Source organism: Panthera leo, chromosome B4 (genome assembly GCF_018350215.1).
Source record: "Panthera leo isolate Ple1 chromosome B4, P.leo_Ple1_pat1.1, whole genome shotgun sequence".
NCBI classification, from domain to species: domain Eukaryota; kingdom Metazoa; phylum Chordata; class Mammalia; order Carnivora; family Felidae; genus Panthera; species Panthera leo.
Window position 1 is genome coordinate 140,964,809 of NC_056685.1, and position 18,403 is coordinate 140,983,211.

Sequence of the window (18,403 nt, forward strand, 5' to 3'; positions counted from 1 at the left end):
GGAGGAATCGTCAATTCCAGACCCAACAGAAGCGTCAGCAGGAAAGAATCCTCAGAAATCCTCATCATCCTTCTCCAGTGGATGCTCATTCAAAACGATCCCTCCCCACTGCCTCCTTTTCCATAAAATAACGTTCCTCTGCTTTGTTAGTTACACTTGCTTATGGCTTTGCCATAGTCTACTTATCCTGAATTTCAGTTCTCTGCTATTCCTGAATAAGCCCATTTTTGCTGGTAAAACGACTTTTATTTTTTGAGGTTAAGAGGCGTGCAGGAAGTGAGGATGGAACCATCTGTGCAGAGGCAGACCACTGGAGGGGGGGGCTCCCGGTCACGGCCGTGGACATAGTGTCCCTGAGCCAGAGCCCCGGACAGCTCTGTAGCCTGGCCATCAGGACAGAGGCCTCAGGAAGTGGTGCACACGTGAGTGTTTAAAGCTGGTTCTCGGGGGACTAGTCTGTGGTGTCACCTCTGGAGTGCAAAGACTCCCACCCTGGCAGGTTTCAAGCTGCCCGGTCACGGCACTTGAGGAGCTGGGAAGAGGTGCACAGTCAGCTTGTCGCTGCGGTGAGCTGCTTCCCCCAGACCCAGTATTCAGCCTGGGCCGTGCCCCCCCCAGCCTCACCGGCCACCTGCAGCATCTTCCACTCTGCTTCCAGCTGCCCTCTCAGGTATATCAGGGCCTGTGTGTCCTCTGGGGAGGCCATGGAGAAGGGACCCAGGCCGGGGGGCGCCTCTCCCTGCAACACCCGGGCCAGGACCCCTGCAAGCTGGGATGTGGATCCCTGGGCCGGGAGCAGAGGTGGAAGCAGCAAGTCACTGGTCGCTCCCCACCTGCCCCCCCCCAACCCCCAGCACATCCGCCCCCTGCCCAGCTCACCTGCTCCAGCAGGACCAAGACTCGGCCCCCCGCCGGCCCCCGCAGCAGAGAAGCCAGGAGTGTGGCTTGGGGGACCTGCAGGCCGTGGGCTGGCCCCAGCGCCACCAACACGAGGTCAGGCTGGAAGCCATAGGCCAGGGGCAGCACAAGGGCCAGAACACAGCTCACGAACCCACCAGTAGTCTGTGGGAAGAACGGCAGTCAGGGGTCACCCTGCCTGCCAATGTCAGGTGCACAGCCACACCAACAGCCCCACCAGGAAGGGCAGGGGGAGGAGCGGGCCAGCCAGTACGAGGACACCCTGCCCTCGACATCACCGCTCACCCCTGGCAGTGGCACGGAGACCTGGAATTTGGATGGGGCAGCCGCTTCCTTGCCTCTGATGTTCAGCCACAGATTCCTCCTTCCAGGGAAGAGCGAGCACGCGCGGGGGGTGAGCAGGATAGAGGGAGCACGCGCGGGGGGTGAGCAGGGAAGAACGAGCACGCGTGGGGGGTGAGCAGGATAGAGCGAGCACGTGCAGGGGGTGAGCAGGATAGAGGGAGCACGCATGGGGGGTGAGCAGGGAAGAACGAGCACGCGTGGGGGGTGAGCAGGATAGAGCGAGCACGTGCAGGGGGTGAGCAGGATAGAGGGAGCACGCACGGGGGGTGAGCAGGGAAGAACGAGCACGCGTGGGGGGTGAGCAGGATAGAGCGAGCATGTGCGGGGGGTGAGCAGGATAGAGGGAGCACACGCAGGGGGTGAGCTGCTGTTTGCCCTCCAGAGCCCAGACCACAGAAGGGGAGGTGGAGGAGACCTTGGGGGGTGGAGGGAGGGGGCACTGCTGACCCTCTGTGCTGGAGACCCTCCCAGGGACTCCTCTGCCAGCCCCCAGCTGTGGAAGGCCCTGCCCACCCATCACCCATGGGGACCCAGGACTGCGTGCCCACCCACACACAAGGCTGGATGTACACCTGACCCAAGGGTCATACCCGTCGTCGGCAAGGTCTGTGGGCCGATCCAGCTGTCCCACAGCCACACAGAGAAGCCTGGAGGAAAAGTGGGCCCCGGGACAGGTTGCACTCACCCAACCTGGAATCCATTCCCAGAGCCCTCCCCACGCAGCGGGGAGCAGGAGTGGTAGCCAGCAGGGCAGGGGGTGCCCACGGGCCATGCCCTGAAGACTCACCTCCGCGCTCCGTGGGACAAGCTGCGCCGAATGACCACATCCAGGGTGGGAGCCAAGGCGGGCTCCGGGGTTGCTGCAATGCCACTGCTCACCTGGAGGGGTCGACAGTGGGCGCGCAGGACCACTCCCAACCAGATAAACAGACACATCTGCCCCTTCTCTGGGCCCCCCTCTACATAGCTGCCATCTGCGAGATGCTTAAAACTAACTTACGTCATCCCCTTCGCCTCTCCGTCAAGGAGTATTTAGTGGGGAAGACTGAGTGACCCTGAACTCATGACCCTGTCCCTGAGGACTGTTCTAGAAAGGGTCCAGGCACAAGGTAACTCACGTCCGTGTGGTTGTGCACCACCCAGCACTCCCCTGGACAGGCCATCTGCTGTGGGCAGGTCCTGGGCCCTGGGCCCTGCCCCTGGCTCATGGCCACCCTTGGCCCATCCCAGGTGCACCCACCTGCCCATCCAGGATCCCATTCAAGAGGTGCAGGACCTTCCCAAGTGCAGTGAGAGCCTTGTCCTGGGCCAGGGCCTCGTGTAGCCTATGGTGGGAAAGCAAGACACATGGACAGGAGTTGACAGACCGCAGCACATGTACACACACGGCCCCATCCCTCTCCCCAGGCCCACGCTGCCCACCTGGCCCAGGCCCGTGTCTCCTCCTGTGGGGCTGACCCCTCCTTACGGAGGACGTCGGCGGGTAGGACCAGAGCGGCATCCAGTGCAGTCAGGGCAACAGCCGTGCGGACAGGCAGTGTGGGGTTGAGGTGCAGCTGGTCTAGGAGGGAACTCAGTGCGGCCGAGGCCTGCGCCTCTGCTGCCTTGAATTTGGGTCCCCCGGGAGATACAGGTGAGGCTCTCCGCTCCAGGGAGTAGGTGCTGGGATTCAGTATGGGGGTCGACCCTAGGGGGTGGTTCAGAGTCAAAGCCACTGCGTGGGAGCCCAGGATGTGACCCTGCCTCCCAGCTTAGGCCACACTGACCTTGCTGCCGGAGGCTCTTCCAATGAGGGGCCTGGGCAGCCCGGACACTCTGGATGGATTCCAGGGCACTGTGGGGAGAAGCAGGAGCAGTGAGGCCTGGCGTCGCACCCCCAGCCCTTCCCACCTTCCTGGCCCCGAACCTGTGATGAGGCTCCATGGGCCCCGACAGGGGCAAGGCAGGGTCACCCAGCAGCGCCTTCGCCACCATGCACACGGACTGGGACAGCGACTCCAGGTGGTAGCCTCCCTGGGAGGAGAAAGAAAGGAAGGGATGCGACTGGGCCGGGGCGTCGCCATCCCAGGCAGGTTACCCCGTCCTGTACAGCAGGCCCCCTCTGATGGCACCCCCGCATCTGACCAGTGAGCCCTCCCAGCTGTCACGGTCACCTCCAGCACAGCACAGACTCGGCCGCCGGCCAGCACCTGCAGCAGCTGTGTGAGGTGGGAGAAGCACTGCGGCGTGGCCCGCATCTGCCCCTGGAAGCAGAGCCCAGCGTGATGGGCGCCGGGCCCCGGGCCCCCGGGAGCCCTCCCCTGCCAGGCCAGGCCCTCACCTCGGGATCCCCGATCGCAGAGTCAAATCCTGCTGAGATGAGCACCAGCTCAGGGTCAAACTGTGGGCGGGGCCACGCGGGGATGGGCAGGAAAGAGACCGGAGCGGGGGTGAAGGAGGCCCCTCCAGACAGCACTGCCCATCCGGAGGGTTCCATTCTTCTATGGTGTGGGCGGGGGGGGGGGGGGGGGGGGGGGGGGGGGGCGGGTACTTTGGACAGAGGATCGCCCTCCCCTTCTCCTGTCATCAAGACCACGCCTGCCCCCCATCCAGTTACCTCAAAGGCCACGGGGAGCAGCACATGGAGGAAGGCGGCCACGTAGTCAGCATTTCCCATCCCAACCTGTGGCCATGGGGCATCAGTGCTGGGCCCCGTGGCAGAGGGCTATGAAGTCTCCGTCCCTGGGGCCCAGACTCTGGGGGTGACCCTGGAAGGATGCCCTGAACTCTGTTCAGGAGGCCTGGGGCTGCGGGGCAGGGGCGAGGCCCGGGTGAGGGGCTCTGTGTAGGCGGCTGGCGGGAGAGGCAGGCACCTGATTCCAGGGCAGGTTGACAGTGAAGCCACGGCCCTGCCCCTGCCCGACAGCATCTGCATCCGATTCTCGAAGGTAGGGCCAAAAGTGCCCATGCTCATAGCGGTGCCAGGAAAAGTAAAGGACGCTGTGGACAACCAGCCACGACCAGAGGTCAAGACCTTGTCCCCATGGCTCCCAGCAAAGGGTCTCGGGGAAGGGTTGCGTCCCCGGCTCACCTGGGGTCATCCTCAAAGATATACTGGATGCCCTGACCGTGGTGGACATCCCAGTCGACAATGAGGATCCTGGGGACAGGGAGTGCTCAGAGGTCACTGAGCGGCAGAGCCTCTGACCTTGGGGCCACAGCCCACCCCAGGAAGACAAGGGGCTGGATGGGGTCTCTCAGCAGCCCACTCTACCACCCTCCTGTCGGGCCTGGGCCCCTGCCTCGCAGTGCACACCTGTGCAGCCCGTGTCTCTGCTTGGCGTATTTGGCTGCTATGGCCACGTTGTTGAACACGCAGAATCCATTGGCAGCGGCTCTCTGGCTGTGATGCCCAGGAGGTCTGTGGGTGAAAATTGGGTGTGGGACCCATCAGGGTCATCCTGTGCCCTCACAGGGCCACCCACGGGTGGGAGCGACCCAGGAAGGGGACAGCTCTCACCTCACCAGGGCGAGCCCGTTGTGCACAGCCCCCGTCAGCACGGCATCCACCAGCTGCAACGCAGCCCCCACGGCCAGCCGGGCACAGTGGAAGGTACTCTGTGGGGCAGGGGTGCAAATGAGCCCCCACCCCCGCACCTCACAGGCTCTGCCCAGGCCCGCGCAGGGTGCAGCAGGCAGCAGGGCGTGTAGGCCATGTGCACATTCATGAATGTGGGGCCGTTGGCCAGGGTTGGCGGCAAGGCCATAAATCAGTCACGGGCATGTGGATGTGCAGTGGGGAGGTAGCGTGTCCCCACCCAGGAAGTGGTGTGTCCCCAGGGCCGCACCGGATGGAAGTAGACAGCGTCGTATTGTCCAGACAGCGCCTGTAGTTCCCTAGTGCTCAAGGTCTGGGTTCCTCGCACCAAGGACACATACTCTGGGCTGCAGGGGGACAGGTAGGCAAGGCAGGGTCACCAGCAGGAAGAGGCGGAGAAAGAGGGGCTGGACCCCTGGGGGCACTGCCCACCTCACTGTTTCGTCACCCACCCACCCAATGGTGAAACTGAGGCAGGTAGGGGAGATGCTCTGTTTTCAAGATGCTGGCAGGCTGGGTGGCCTCAGGTCCTAGCTGGCCTCCTCTGTGGCATGTGGCTCCCCAGGGTCTGACCTGTGTACCAGGCCCAGCTCTGCCTCGGAGGCCTCTCGGGCTGCCAACTGTAGACACCTCTGCTCCAGGCCCCACTGCCGCAGGCGCTCCAGGGCTGTAGTCAGGCGCTCCGGACGCTCGATCTCACACTCAGGGCTGAGTGGACACAGAGCTCAGGGTCCAGAGCCCCCTCTCCATCCTCCCACCTCTGCCAGGTCACACTTACTCTTCCCAGAGCAGCCGGGCCGCTGTCATGTCCTCGTGGTGCACCAGCGCAGTCCTCATGGCACAGCCGTGGTCACTTTGGGCCACCCTGGCTGGGCAGGTGAATGCACTGCCTGTCCCCTCCTTGCAGCCCCCGGGAGCTGGGACGACCGGCAGGGAGCCTGGGCAGGAACACGCAGAATCCAGGCAGGGAAGGAGGCCGACAGGGGGGCTCCCAGGGCCAGATTTCCCCACTTCCTCAGACTCTGACCCAGCGCCCAAAACCCCGCCCCGAAGCGCGGCCTGACGGGAGCTGGGCTGGCGAGACGCCTGGGGCCCGGGCCGGGGCCCGTGCTGCCCCATCTCTCCTACTCCGTGCTCCGGCTGCGGCTCCAAGACCTACCTTCCCCCACCCCGGCCCGGAGCCTGAGGCGTGTCGCGGGCCTCCCTCTCCCTCTAGAGGTGGAGGGGGCGGGTGAGGTCCAGTGTGCCCAGGACCCCGCGGACCGCCCCAAATCTCCCCCGACCCAGCCTGACCGCGCAGGCCAAGGCGTCAGACGCGTCCTCAGCCCATCACGTCTGGCGCTGCCCTGGGACGCATCCGAGGGCCGCTTGGGCTAGGGGAGCCCGGGCCTGGGCGACGTCGACGCGCAGCGCTTCCCCCGAGGTGTAAGAAGGGAGTGGCGGGGTCCGATTTTAGCTCCAGAAAGACCCTGGCCAAAGAGCAGACCAGTCGGAGGGTCAGGGGGTGGCAGAGCAGCTAGACAAGAGCCGCGGAAGCCTGGGGCGAGGCAAGGCAGGAGGGAAAGGCGAACAGAGGGAGGGTCTGGGCAAGGAATGCATGCATGAGGCCAGCAACCGAGCCAGATGGCCAGAGAGGAGGAAAGTGGGAGCCAGGGCCCTGAAACAAGGGCTCTGGCAACAGCGCCCAGGGCCCGAATCCTGAGGCGGCGGGCTTCACGGAGGCGGCGTTCTGAAGGGGATAGGCCCTGGGGGGCGGGGCACGTAGGAGGCGGGGCCCTGGGCGGGAGTGCAGCCAACCCCGTTCGTGGGTGCCCCGGAAGTGTAGGAATGGCCCCTACGGCGGGAAGGATGCGGCCCGCGGCCCCACCGGGGTTCCCACCGTCCCGGTCGAGGCACCTGCCGGAGTCCACAACGGACAAGCTACCAGCGCCGGGAAGACTCCGATTGGGTCATTTGGGGTCAGGTGCCCACCCCTCAGCCAATCACGGTGGCTATGGGGCTGGCGTACTCTGATTGGCCATCCTGGCACACGTGGCCCCAGAGGCGGGGCCTGTGGCAGACCGCCCTTCCCGGATCGCTCTGAGCCGGGGGTCCAGAGAAGGGTCGGCCCCGGGAGCACCAGAGAGCCCCTGAGCAGAGGAGGCCGGTGTCCGCTGTGGCAACTCGGCTGGGCCAACTGTTCACGTGTCCGGCCGAACTCCAGGCCAGAAGGGGGACGGCCTGGCCCCGCTTTGGGCATACCTGCCCTGGGGACAAGTGGGAGGAGCCAGTGCGAACGCAGGAGCCCTCGGAGACATCCACTGGCTGGCAGAAGGCTGCGCGGGCTCGCGGATGGCGCTGGCATGTGGACGCCGGGGCGGGAGGTTTCAAATGACAACAGAACCCACTGGCGTACTGTGTGACAGGTGCCTCAAAGCGTCTAGCATGACCCTTCCTCTCCAGGAACCTGGCCCTGGAGACTGCTGGGAGCTCAGACAGCTGGGACTGAGCCCCAGGTTGGGCCCTAACGCCCCGTCCTGAGCGGGCTCTGCCTGGGGCCTGGCTCCAGAATCTAAACTTTTTCAACGTTTTTTTTTTTTTTTTTTTTTTTTTTTTTTGGGACAGAGAGAGACAGAGCATGAACGGGGGAGGGGCAGAGAGAGAGGGAGACACAGAATCGGAAACAGGCTCCAGGCTCCGAGCCATCAGCCCAGAGCCTGACGCGGGGCTCGAACTCACAGACCGCGAGATCGTGACCTGGCTGAAGTCGGACGCTTAACCGACTGCGCCACCCAGGCGCCCCCAGAATCTAAACTTTTAGAGGAAGTCCTCAGAAGGGGCGGGACCAATCCCTACCCCGGGGGCTTCAGGCTCTGGGCTCACTGTGGACCTGGGAGGAAAGGCGTGCCCGGGCACAGCTACTAAGAGGGACTGAGGCTCGGGAGCCAGCTTCTTTTCTCGATGCCTGGCTGCAGCTCAGAGACCTAAAGGTGGAGATCCAGCGCGAGAATTAGGAAGGAAAGCCAGAGTGGGATCTCTACAAAAGGGTTTATTTCCTTCCCGTCATGTGGGCATAGCACAGGGCCAATTTACATTCCGGGCTGGGGGTTCAGGAGAGTCCACGCCAACGCCCCCCAGGAGAGACATCCCTGAGTAGGCACTCAGTGCCCTCCCTGTGTGTCTCTTTCAGCTGTGTGAACTGGGTTCCAGCAGGGGCTGGAGCGGACAGGGTCAGGCCAAGCCTTGACCCAAGCCTCACCACCCCCATCCCCCACGGGCTCTGAGGCTTCTTGTTGCACCTGGGGAAGGGGACCACTGCCCAGGGAGTCAGAGGCCAGTCCCAGGTCAGTTTGGCGTCCTGTTCAGAAGGTCCAGATGCCCCCCCCCAAGGTTAGACTGAGGTGGCAGCCTTGAGAGCAGGGTAACGGCTGGGGGAGGGGGTCCATGGAACCATAGGTCTCCTGGGATGCAAACCCCAGCCAGAGTCACGTGATAATCAGGATCCCCTTCCAGGTGGAAGCCCCAGCCAGGGTCCTCAAGGCCCCGTCCCCACCGCTCTCAGGGCCCAGGGGTCTTCACAGCGCTGTCTCCTTGGACAGCTTGGTCCCCAGCTGCCGGGGAGGCTTGAAGCTGAGCACTTCCTTATATGTGACACCTGGGGTGGGGTGAGGGAGACAGATCATCACGGGAGAAGGGGCCCCGTCACCCTTCGGAATCAGCTCCTACAATCCACACCAAAGGCAGAAGCCAGTGACCCAGGAAGAACACTGGGCCCGGCTCACTGGTACCTGCCCTGACCAGCACTGAGTCCTGTGAGGGGCGGCTCAGGGTAGGGGTGGGAAGAGTTCCCCGGCCCTAGAGCACAGGCTGTTAGCCATTGACCTAGGGGCCCAGCCGGTCCCCAAACACATCAGGGCCAGAGGTCATTGCTGGAGTGCAGGTGCCACTTCATCCGAGGCTACGGCCACTCTCAGCCCACCTGTGCCCATCCGCCCCGAAGGGGCTCCTGTAACCCAAACCCACTGCCCCTGGCGTGGCCAGACAGGCCCTGGCCCCGCAGCCTTCTGCAGTGAGCAGAGGCTGTCCTGGCAATGTAAATCAACGTGTCTACTCAAGCGGAGCCACTCAGGGCCCCAGCAGGGCACACCTCGATTTCTGGATCGAGACTCTCCATAGAAACTTAAACGAGGGGAATTCCCACCACCCACAGCATCTGCCCTCCTTGCCTAGTGGTCCTGTCCCCTGTCCCCAGAGCAAGCCATCCCAGAGGAAGGAAAAAGCCTGATTTGCTTCTCCTCTGGCCAGTCTGCAGCGGGACAGGTTCTGCTCAGCCTACCCCACTGTTTCCATGCTCACCTGGCCAGTGGAGCACCTGTTTGGGGGACTCTGCTCCTCCAGAGTGCAGTTCAGGAAACACTGTGCATTTAGAGCAGGCGATCTGTGCTTTGCCCTGCCTGTGGCATGGATGTATTCCCGCCCCCTGTGGTGCCTCCTCGGCCCTTCATCTGATCCTAACACAGGGCTCAACCCATACACGGAAGGTCTATGTGAAGCTGGCTGTTCCCAGGGAAACAGGAGACGATGAGAGTTTGCATTCCTGACCAGGGGCTTAGCCACAAACAGGTCACGTGTTCTATAGTAAAAGCAAAATCTCTTACCACAGTCTGTGTGGGTGGGGACCACAGAGAGGAGCCTGTGGCCCGTGGTTTTCATGTTATCTTTTTTAGCGGCAGAAAGCTTTCCCCAAACTAAACGAAACTTAAGAGCACAAAACAGCACAACTAAGGGCGGAGCTCTGTTGAGAGTTACCAAGCACCCCGTGGCTTAAGGAACGTGATTTGGGAACCACCAGTCCAGTCCCACCCTGACCCCCATGTGCAGGACCAAGGCCCTATGTCTGAGGCAGAGCCAAGATGGGGCCTAGGACACAGTGGCCACCGTGTGCCACGGCCCCAACAGTGCTAACTGCTGCCCTCGGACATCCAGCACCCTCCAGGCTGGTCCTGCAGCCACCAAGAGAAAGACACCAAGCCCAGCCCTCATTGCCTGCCATTCTGCCAAGACAGTTTCAGCCCAGGGCTTCAGGACCACAGCAGAGAGAGGCCTGGGGACCTGGCAGGTGTCCCTGAGCCCAGCCTGAGGCTTAAGATTTGCTGGTTGGCCCTCAGGGATGAAGGGAAGGGCCCTTAGTGTAAGGCAACAGCCAGCCTGGCAGTACAGAGCAGTTACAGGTGCATCTGAACTGCTCAGCGGGACTGGAGGAACAGGCGAGGGGTGGTGAGGGGGCTGTCTGGGGCTGGGGGTGGGGGGCTTCTGCTGTTGGCAGGACATGAGAGGTGTGAGTCGTGCGGGTGGGAGGGGTCCTGAAAAGGGCAGAGAGGCAAGGACGAGTTCAAGAGGTAAGAGTGGAGGCCTGGGGGATGAGTGGGAGTGGAGAGGCTCCGGAATGGCCTGGGTCTCTGGCCAGGACATGGGGAGGATGTGGGCAGCATTGGGCAGGGCCAGCAGGGCTGGGAGAAGCCAAGTGCTCACAACGGCCCTGAGCTGAGAGCTGCCTCCTGCAACTTCCAGAACTCCCCTCCTGCTCTTGTTTGTGCCGAACCTCCTGCCAGGAACATTCTTTCATCCCTCAGCTCCAGCCAGAGGTCACCTTGACCTAGAAGCCCCACTGCCCTCTGAGTCTGTTGTGTTCCTCAGCTGACCTGCCTCCCAGGACTCAGAGCCCATGCACAGGCCCTGCCCAGAGCCCCCCACTCACGCTTCCACTCGTCCAGCGTGCGATCCACATCGTCAAAGGACTCGTCGTACTTCTGGGCCTTGGGTTCATCCTCCGTGTCCTGCAGTGACTCGAAGTAGGGGTGTGTGAGCGCCTCGGCAGCAGTCACCCGCCGTTCGGCATCCAGTACCAGCATTTTCTCCAGGAGGTTCACAGCTGCGGGGAGAACTGGTTAGGGAGGGTCGCAGGCCCCAGCGCCCTGGTCACTGACCCCGCCCCACCCCCCAGTCCAGCCCTACCCAGAGGACTTGCGTTAGTCAGGATGGAGGCAAAATCCTTCTTCTCCAACTCGGGGAGGCCCTTCATGTAGTTCTTCGCCTTTTAAGGAAGAGAGGGTAAGGGGCCAACCCACAGGCCCGGGCCCAGCCCCTCCCGCCCCCGCCCAGCTCCCCACTGACTTCGGCACTCTGCAGCCTCTGCACAAATTCATCGGGAGGAGTCCCTGTCACCTTCATGATCTCCTTCAGCTGGTCCAGGTCTGTGCTGAGATGAGGAGCACAGCACGGGGCCAGAGAGCAGGGCGTACCCCCCCACCTGGCTGGGGCAGCATGCCCAGCACCCCCCCCAGACCCAGCCTACCCCCCACAAGTGTAGGATACGGTCACTGCCCTTGAACAGCGTCTTCCCTGTGATCATCTCTGCCATGATGCAGCCCGCTGACCAGATGTCCACTGAGACAGAAGCCCCGGCATCAGGGCTCTGTGGGCCAGGGAGGGGGGCGGGGGACACAGACACGGGAGGGGGACGTGGACATAGGGGCCATCTAGCCTGCCACACCCTCGCCCCAATCCCATCCCAGGTCAGCAGCCTCCCCGTGGAGCAGCCACCGCTGGGCTTCCCATGAAGAAAGGGAAGATGGTGGGCAAGGCCAGGGTGGCTCTGCGTCTCTGGGCATCCTCACCCGTCTGGGTGTAGTGCATCCAATTCAAGATGACCTCAGGTGCACGGTACCACCGGGTCACCACGTACCCAGTCATCTCGCTGTCGGCCTGCCTGGCCAAGCCGAAGTCCAGGATCTATAGTCAGAATCAGGAAGGTGGGGCAACACGGCCCCCAGGGAGCAGGTGGGCCAGCCTATGACCCAAGAGCACCGGGCACACCGGGGCCTCTGCCAACCCTCCAGGGCCTGAGGTCATGGCCTCTCCATGAGTTCCTCCCCATGGCCAGTGCCCCCAGCCCCACCCGACCTTGCCTTTCCTACCCTCAGGAGCGGGCACTCCCATGGGTCTCCTCTCCCTGCTCCTCTACTCTCTGCTGACCCCAGGACCTGGCCAGCACTTTACAGGGGCCCCCTCGGCCCTATGCTGGCTCAGGTATGGAGGACCAGGGACACCTCCCGCCCTTCACCTTAATCAGGTGTGAGAGTGCGCCCACTTCGGCCCCCCATTCCCCGTGCATCAAGTGCCTCCCCAGGGCCCCTCTGCCTGTCAGCTGCCAGCCATGGCCTGGATGGCTGCGGTCTGGTCCCTCTGCCTGGGCTCGAGCCAACACTCCCCCAGGCCTGAGGGCCCAGGGCTACAGGCAGATGGACAGGCGGGGAGAGATGCCCAGCCCCCACCCCCCCCACCCCCCCCCCCCCCGCCCATCCCAACCAACACACACCTTCAGCTCACAGTCCTCATTCACTGCCAGATTGCCAGGCTTCAGGTCCTGGGGGCACAAGAAAGGTGGGCGAGCAGCCCCTCCCACCACACCAGGGCCAGAGCCTGGACACCTGAATGTGGGGCAGCCAGACTCGGCCATCCCCACCCGGATGCCCTTCCAGGAAGGAAAGAGGTACCCAGGCCCCCACAGCTGTGTGTGAGCCTCGCACACACTCCCCACTGGCCCCATCTTGCCCCCTCACAGGCCAGCAGTGGAGGCTCCTGGCAGTCAGGCCCCTCCCACACCTACAGGCCACAGGAAGTTCCCACCCAGCACCAGGACTCACCCTGTGGATGATGCCAGCAGCATGGATGTACTATGGGGACAGACAGAGGATCAGTGGCAGTCAGCTCCGGGACCTCAGAACCACGGACGAGCAATCCCACCCTGGCCCCGGCCTGGCCTGGGGGGCTCTGCCCCTCCTGCAGCACCCCTGTGCGCTCCCACCTTTAGCCCCTTCAGCATCTGGTAGACAAGGAACTGGATTCGGTCCTCGCTCAGCTTCTCGTGCTTCATGAGTTTGCCCAGGTCGGTGCCCATGAACGGCATCACCAGGTAACTGCAGGGACCGGGGTGGGTGCGGACAGTGGGCATCACACCCCCTGGGCCTAGGCTCAGACCCTGGAGACCCTGGGGATCGCCTGGCAGCACCTTCTACCTTCCACAGTGCAGCACCAGGCTCCACCCACCTTCCCACGCACACCTGCCCCAGAATGTCAGGTGGGTCAGGACCGTGTTCTGGGGTTTCCTGCAGGGCCACATGGAGGCTAGGGTCTAGGGAGCACCAGGGATCACAGACAGAAGAGGGTGCAAGAGGAAGGAGGGAAGTGCCTGTGGGCAGGGGTGGGGACAGGAGGACACGTGGCTCAGAGGAGCAGGCTGGGCCTGTAGGTGGAGGGAGAGAGACACAGAGCACAGACATTTGACACCTCGCCAGGACACTGAGGCCTATGTGTGTCCTCGACCTCTGCAAGGTCAGACGGCAAGGAGCCCGTCCTCAGCCCTTCCCAGGCTCAGCCCCCAGCCTTGGCCGACGACAGTATGAATCCAGGGATGGCAGCCACAGGCAGGCCCCCTGCCGCCCCGCCCCTGCCTGCCAGCAAAGGTCAGCAGCTCCAGTTACAAAGCCACATACTTGACGCCAGGGTCCCAGAGCTCGGGGCCTGCTGGCTAACCGACGCAGGTCCCACGCTCACACCTCCAGCACTGGACAGCCCGTGCCAAGCGTGGTCCAAGGAGGCCCGGGCTGCACCCAGCTGCGCCAGTGCCGTGGTCCCCAGGGGTGCGTGGCAGGGGGTGGACTGTGGTGTGGGGAAGGGGTGGGCAGTGTGCATCCCGACCCCGCTGGGCCGCAGGGACAGGCCCACATGCCAACACAGAACCCGAGTCAGCACCCAAGAGCAACCCAACACCCCTCTGCCCTGCCCAGCCCTCCCAGGACGGCACTCACAAGTCTGTGAAATCATCCAGGGTTTCGTCAGGAGTGAACACGTCCAGCAGCCCGATGACCTGGGGAGGAGGCCGGAGTAACAGGTGGGATGGGGGCACAGTGGAGGGCATGGGGGTTCAGGCAAACCCCCGAGGCTGGCACTGTGCTCTGAGCAGGAAAGCCCCCTACAGATATCCCCGTCCCTTCCCACTGTCCACAGGGCCTGGCTCTGTCTGTTGGCCATGCAACCCAGCGCTGGCACACGTGCCCATAGACACAGGCTATTTTTGAGTGATGACCACAGGAATCCTCTGGGGGAGGGGCAGCCCCAAGTCTGGGTCAGCTCCCAGCCACCCAAGGAGCTCCAGCCCCTTGGCCCTTTGTCCCCCTCTTTCTGCCTCCACGGAAGACTCGAGACCAGGGTGGGACAGCCCCCCAAGGGAGTGCCAGCCCCCAGCAGGTCCACCAGGGAGCCTAGTTTCCGCTGGAGAGGCCCAGGCTGACAGCACCATGATCGAGCTGACAGCTAGACCCAGCCCCGCAGGTCCCTGGGCAGCTTGTACATCCTAGTGGCCAGAGGGGCAGCTGGATGTGCCAGGAGGGAGGACCCCTGGTATAGGCCATGCAAATGGGGGCCGAGGTAGAAGGGAGAACACTCCAAGCGTTTGAGGAACACGGGGAGAAAGGCCAGGTGGCCGAGGCCCAGGCCAGGGAGCAGCCAAGGAGAGGCCAGAGGGAGCCCAAGTAGGCCCTTGCATGCCAGGTGAAGGTTTGGCTTCGATCCTAAGAGCTGCCGAGAAAGGGTTTAAATAGGTGTGATGCTGAGTGAGTCCCCCTGTGTGCTGTATGGGGACAGACAGGAGTGAGGCAAGAGTGGACACAAGGTAGAGGGACGGCTAGGTGGCCTTCAGAGCCACCAGCCAGAGCCATGGGCACAGGGAAGGAGAGGACAGAGAGGGAGGTCCAGTGAGGGCCTGGAGGCAGGCAAGTACTAGGGAATGAGGACAGTGTCTTTGCAAGAAGAGGACAGAGGACAGGGTCCCCAAGTGTAAGGAGGGTCCATCAGGTTGATGGAGACTTCCGTACCTCTGCAGCGTGGATTCTGGCCTAAAGTGCAGGGAAGGAGAGGGAGAAGGCCTGAAGCGTGGGTGGAAGGGTGGGACCCGCCATGGCACCCAGCCCCTCATAGCTTCAGCGTTCTTGTAGGAAAATGGGTTTACGATGGGCTGAGCCTCCTAGCTGCGTTCAGGCACCATGCAGGCAGTGGCAGCTGGCTGCTAGTGGGTTGGGAGCTCAGCTGGGAAGGCACAAAGGGGGGGATTGGGCCAGGGGGCCCAGCAACTGAAGGAAAGCCCTGAGCCCTTGGGGAATGGGCAGGGCAGGCAGGAGAGGGGGCAGTTGGGGAGGAGTATGCAGCCTTGAGGAGATGGGTCTGCCTTCATGGGAACCAACCTGGGCATGACTGGGTGTAACCAGAAGGTAGGGAGGGCGGCACTGGGCTGCTGTCCGTCCCAAATGGATTCTGCCCCTGTTCCCCGCCCCCCCCCCCCCCCCGGGAAGGGCCAAGGGCAGAGAGGGAAAGTCAGAGTGAATGAAGGACCCTGTGTCAAGGGGACAAGTTTCCTGGTGGACGTGGGACTCGTTTTCCCCAAAGGAGGCTGGTGGCTCTGATGATCCAGGAGGGGCCAGACCATCAGGAGCATGATTAGCCCAGGGTCTGAGTACTCACACCAGCAGTCCAAACTAGGGGTGAGGCAGGAATGGCTGGTGTGGGAGGGACAGAGTTCAGGGCCACAGGAAGAACATCGAGAAGCAACAGGGGCTCCCCTAGGAGAGAGAAGGGACCCAGACCTGCCCTCTCCCGGCACAGAAGGAGGAGTCTCTGCGCTGGCCACTGCCTAGTGCCCTCCACACGCCAGCTCTGTAAACCCCATCACCACCGGACACCCCAAGGCTCTGAGGTGACAATGCCGGCATGCCAACTCCTGCTCGGTGACTAGCTCTGCACCCCTGAACCGAGGCTGGGGCGGTGGACTGGAGCAGAATGCGTAGGACAGGGACCCGACGGGAGCAGAAGGGGGCCTGGGGCGCAGCTGTGGAGGACGCCTGGGGAGAGGGAAGAGGCTGGTGACTCTAGGATGACTGTGTCCTCTCTCACCTGCAGGCTCCGGCTGGGGGCAGGATTGGGGTGAGGCCTGGAGGATGCCCTTGGCCTGGGCAAGCCACCGTCCCCTGACTGGGATCTGGGTTGAGGAGCCAGATGTGGCCCCAGGAACGAGCCAAGGAGCTAAGCCCTTGGCAGGGCCTGGCCTAGCAGGGAGGACTGGAGCCTGGGGAAGCAGTCTCTCTCAGAAAGGGGGCGGGGGGCCTGCGCTCAGCTCGTGGAGCCCCACCAGCATCGTGGCGTACAACGCCCTGATCCCGCACGTCCGCCCTGCCACATGGGCGGGGTCGCCCAGGGGCTGGGTACCGGGGCCTCAGCCTCCCAGGGCAGGACTTGCACGGATGGACGAGGAGGCCCTGAGCCCGGCTGAGCGGGGACCGGCGCGACTCACGTTCTCGTGACGCATGTGCTTGAGGAGGCGAAGCTCGCGGTAGGCGCGCTTGGCGAACAGCTCGGACTGGAAGGGCCGGTACAGCTTCTTGATGGCCACCTTGGCACCGGTGCGGCTGTCCACGGCCGAGCTGCGGGGCGCACCGCTGAGCGGGAGGCCGGCCCGCCCCCGCCGCGCGCCCCCGCCGCCCGCCGGCCGCCCCGCCCGGCCTGCGCTCACCACACGGCGCCGTACGCGCCGGAGCCCACGGGCTGCAGGTCCTGGTACACGGCTCGCACCTCCCAGGCCGTCTTGGTCACCTCCTGGCGGTAAAAGCCCTTGCGGGCGGGCGGCGGGGAGCTCATGGCAGCCCCGGGCGCCGCCCCCCGCCGCAGACCCCGTGGGCGCTGCGCCCCGAGGACCGGTGTGTGTGGGGGGGGGGGGGGGGGGGGGACACCCGGGATCGGCGGGACTCCCTTGGCGCGCGCCCGGGGCCGCCGCCTGGGCACAGCCCGCTACGCGCCGCCCGGGTCCTCCGGCTCCCGGCTCTGTCCCCTTTTCCCGCCGCCGCCCTCCCGGCTGTCGGGAGCGCGCGACCCCGGCCCGACCCCAGCCCGGGCCCGGGGTAGCGCGCGGTCCCTCCCCTGCCCGCCGACCAACCGGCCCCCGGGCCGCGCGCACGTGACGCCCCCGCCCGCCCTCCGGCCCCCGCGGAAACCCGAGGCGGCCGCGGCGGGGGTGGGCCGGCCGGGGACGGGGGAGCGCCGCCCCGCAGGGCAGTGCCCGCCCGAACGCGCTCCGCCGGAGGCCCCCGCCGCCTCCCCACCGGAGCTGGACTCCCCCGGCCCGGGTCGGGGGTGTCTCAGCCTTAGCGCCTTGGGGCTCCCGGCTCCTCCCCAGTAGCCACGCCCCCGGGGAGCTGGGCCCCGACCGAGGACCTCTTGTTCCCAGCCGCAGGTCACTGTCCACCCGCCTCGCCAACTCCACCCCACCGACCCGGTCCCCCAGCCCTGAGCCCCCCTCCGCCCCCACCGGGCTGAGCTCCGTGTTCCCCAAGTCTGCTACCCACCTTGCAGGACACGCCCTTCCCCTGGGGCTGACCATCCTGTCCCAGTATGGGGTTTCCCCCCTAACCCTCGAATTGCCGGCATCCCCTTCCCTGTGGAGGAGCTGGTTCCGTTTCCCAATCTTAGGCTGCATCCCCAACACCCCTCCCTGTGACCTCCCGACCCCAGGAGCCAGAGAAGTTGTTCCTGTAGGGTCCCCCCCTTGGGCCCTTGTGCACCTCCCAACCCCCTCCTCTCCATTCCCCCCTCCCCAGTGGGAAAGCCTGCTCCCAGCATTTGCAAGTGCCTTTGTCCGTCCCCCCTTCTGCCCAGCTTACTCCCTCCGGTTTGTCTCAAGGTTGGTCTGAGCCTCTCCACCCTCTCCAGAAAGTTGTGCTTGACCCCAGGGGTGAAGGAGGGCCCCACTTGGGCTCTCTGCGCCCTCTTTAACCCTCAATGGGGGCAGCGTCCTTCCATGTCTGGCCACATCCTGGACCAGATGCTCCTGGAGGACAGAGCCCCCTCCACGACCTCTTCCACCCAGTGACCTAGGCCTGAGAACCAGTGGAGTAACAGGATCCCCGAGGCCCCCTGCCCCTCCCTCTGTGCCCTGCCAGCCGCTGCCGCCATGAATCAGCAGCTCAGAGGCGGCCAGAGCAGCTTTGCACCTGGACTGCGGGCTGGTGATCTGCAGCACCCAGGACTGGAGACTAGTCAGTGGGAGCAGCCTGGGGTCACTGGAGCCACAGCCACCTGTGCCCTTCATGCCCTGGGCTGCCTGTGGCACTCCACCTGCCTCCTCCAGGAGGCCCCTAGCTGGCCTTCTTACTCCCTGTGGTGGGGTCCAGGGGTCTGGTCGTCTGGTCGTCTTCCCTAGGTGGCACGTGTCCCAGTTCTCCCATCCCCTAACCCCCACCCAGCCTCGCTTGGTTTCCAGGGGTTCCCCAGAACCTGAGGCCCAGTAGCCGTACTGACCAGGCCCCCGGAGGCCTCACTCCCACGTGGTCTCCACCCCCAAGGCCCAGGGCAAGGGCACGACTGCCCTTGTTGAGGCCAGTGCCTTTCCTCCGTTGAACTGCAGTGCAAGTGTGTCCTGAGAGCAGGTGGTCTCTTTCCCCTTAAAGAAGCTATTCCCCCCACACACACCCGCTTCAC

The 18,403-nt window shown here is 64.3% G+C and overlaps 2 protein-coding genes across 11 annotated transcripts; both read right to left on the reverse strand.

Annotated features, from left to right (window-relative positions):
- Positions 1-224: 224 nt before the first annotated feature.
- On the reverse strand, positions 225-6,762 carry HDAC10 (histone deacetylase 10). Of its 10 annotated transcripts, XM_042948206.1 has the most exons (22): positions 6,737-6,753; positions 6,134-6,309; positions 5,619-5,778; positions 5,414-5,548; positions 5,091-5,187; positions 4,763-4,860; positions 4,559-4,663; positions 4,334-4,402; positions 4,116-4,242; positions 3,860-3,925; positions 3,584-3,643; positions 3,417-3,506; positions 3,170-3,276; positions 3,030-3,097; positions 2,686-2,950; positions 2,504-2,588; positions 2,051-2,142; positions 1,854-1,910; positions 1,204-1,282; positions 880-1,062; positions 625-784; positions 225-532 (listed from the first exon to the last, which is right to left on the reverse strand). In XM_042948206.1, the coding sequence occupies exons 3-22, from the start codon at positions 5,675-5,677 to the stop codon at positions 516-518; spliced, it is 2,019 nt and encodes a 672-aa protein (XP_042804140.1). In that variant the 5' UTR covers positions 5,678-5,778; positions 6,134-6,309; positions 6,737-6,753; the 3' UTR covers positions 225-515. The 10 variants fall into 10 exon arrangements, with proteins under 10 accessions (XP_042804140.1, XP_042804138.1, XP_042804142.1 ...); XM_042948204.1 differs by lacking the exon at positions 6,134-6,309 and having other exon boundaries at positions 6,638-6,762; XM_042948208.1 differs by lacking the exons at positions 6,134-6,309; positions 6,737-6,753 and adding an exon at positions 6,679-6,696.
- Positions 6,763-7,848: 1,086 nt separating this feature from the next.
- On the reverse strand, positions 7,849-16,600 carry MAPK12 (mitogen-activated protein kinase 12). The gene is made up of 12 exons (XM_042948209.1): positions 16,443-16,600; positions 16,224-16,353; positions 13,690-13,748; positions 12,687-12,798; positions 12,526-12,555; positions 12,198-12,245; positions 11,497-11,611; positions 11,195-11,266; positions 10,994-11,073; positions 10,835-10,913; positions 10,578-10,751; positions 7,849-8,474 (listed from the first exon to the last, which is right to left on the reverse strand). Exons 1-12 carry the CDS (start codon positions 16,565-16,567, stop codon positions 8,395-8,397), a joined length of 1,104 nt encoding a protein of 367 aa, XP_042804143.1. The 5' UTR covers positions 16,568-16,600; the 3' UTR covers positions 7,849-8,394.
- Between the last annotated feature and the right edge of the window lie 1,803 nt (positions 16,601-18,403).

What these genes read in the sequence shown, in the direction of transcription:
- MAPK12 (XM_042948209.1), bottom strand. Translation starts at nt 16,567, where the DNA reads ATGAGCTCCCCGCCGCCCGCCCGCAAGGGCTTTTACCGCCAGGAGGTG. An exon ending in CTGGATGATTTCACAGACTT is followed by an intron (nt 12,799 to 13,689) that starts GTGAGTGCCGTC and finishes CGGTCCCTGCAG; the next exon opens with TTACCTGGTGATGCCGTTCA. An exon ending in CTGCTGGCATCATCCACAGG is followed by an intron (nt 12,246 to 12,525) that starts GTGAGTCCTGGT and finishes TTGTGCCCCCAG; the next exon opens with GACCTGAAGCCTGGCAATCT.
- HDAC10 (XM_042948199.1), bottom strand. Translation starts at nt 5,959, where the DNA reads ATGGGGCAGCACGGGCCCCGGCCCGGGCCCCAGGCGTCTCGCCAGCCC. An exon ending in ACGCTGTCTACTTCCATCCG is followed by an intron (nt 4,861 to 5,090) that starts GTGCGGCCCTGG and finishes CCTGCCCCACAG; the next exon opens with AGTACCTTCCACTGTGCCCG. An exon ending in ATGGGATCCTGGATGGGCAG is followed by an intron (nt 2,143 to 2,503) that starts GTGGGTGCACCT and finishes CGACCCCTCCAG; the next exon opens with GTGAGCAGTGGCATTGCAGC.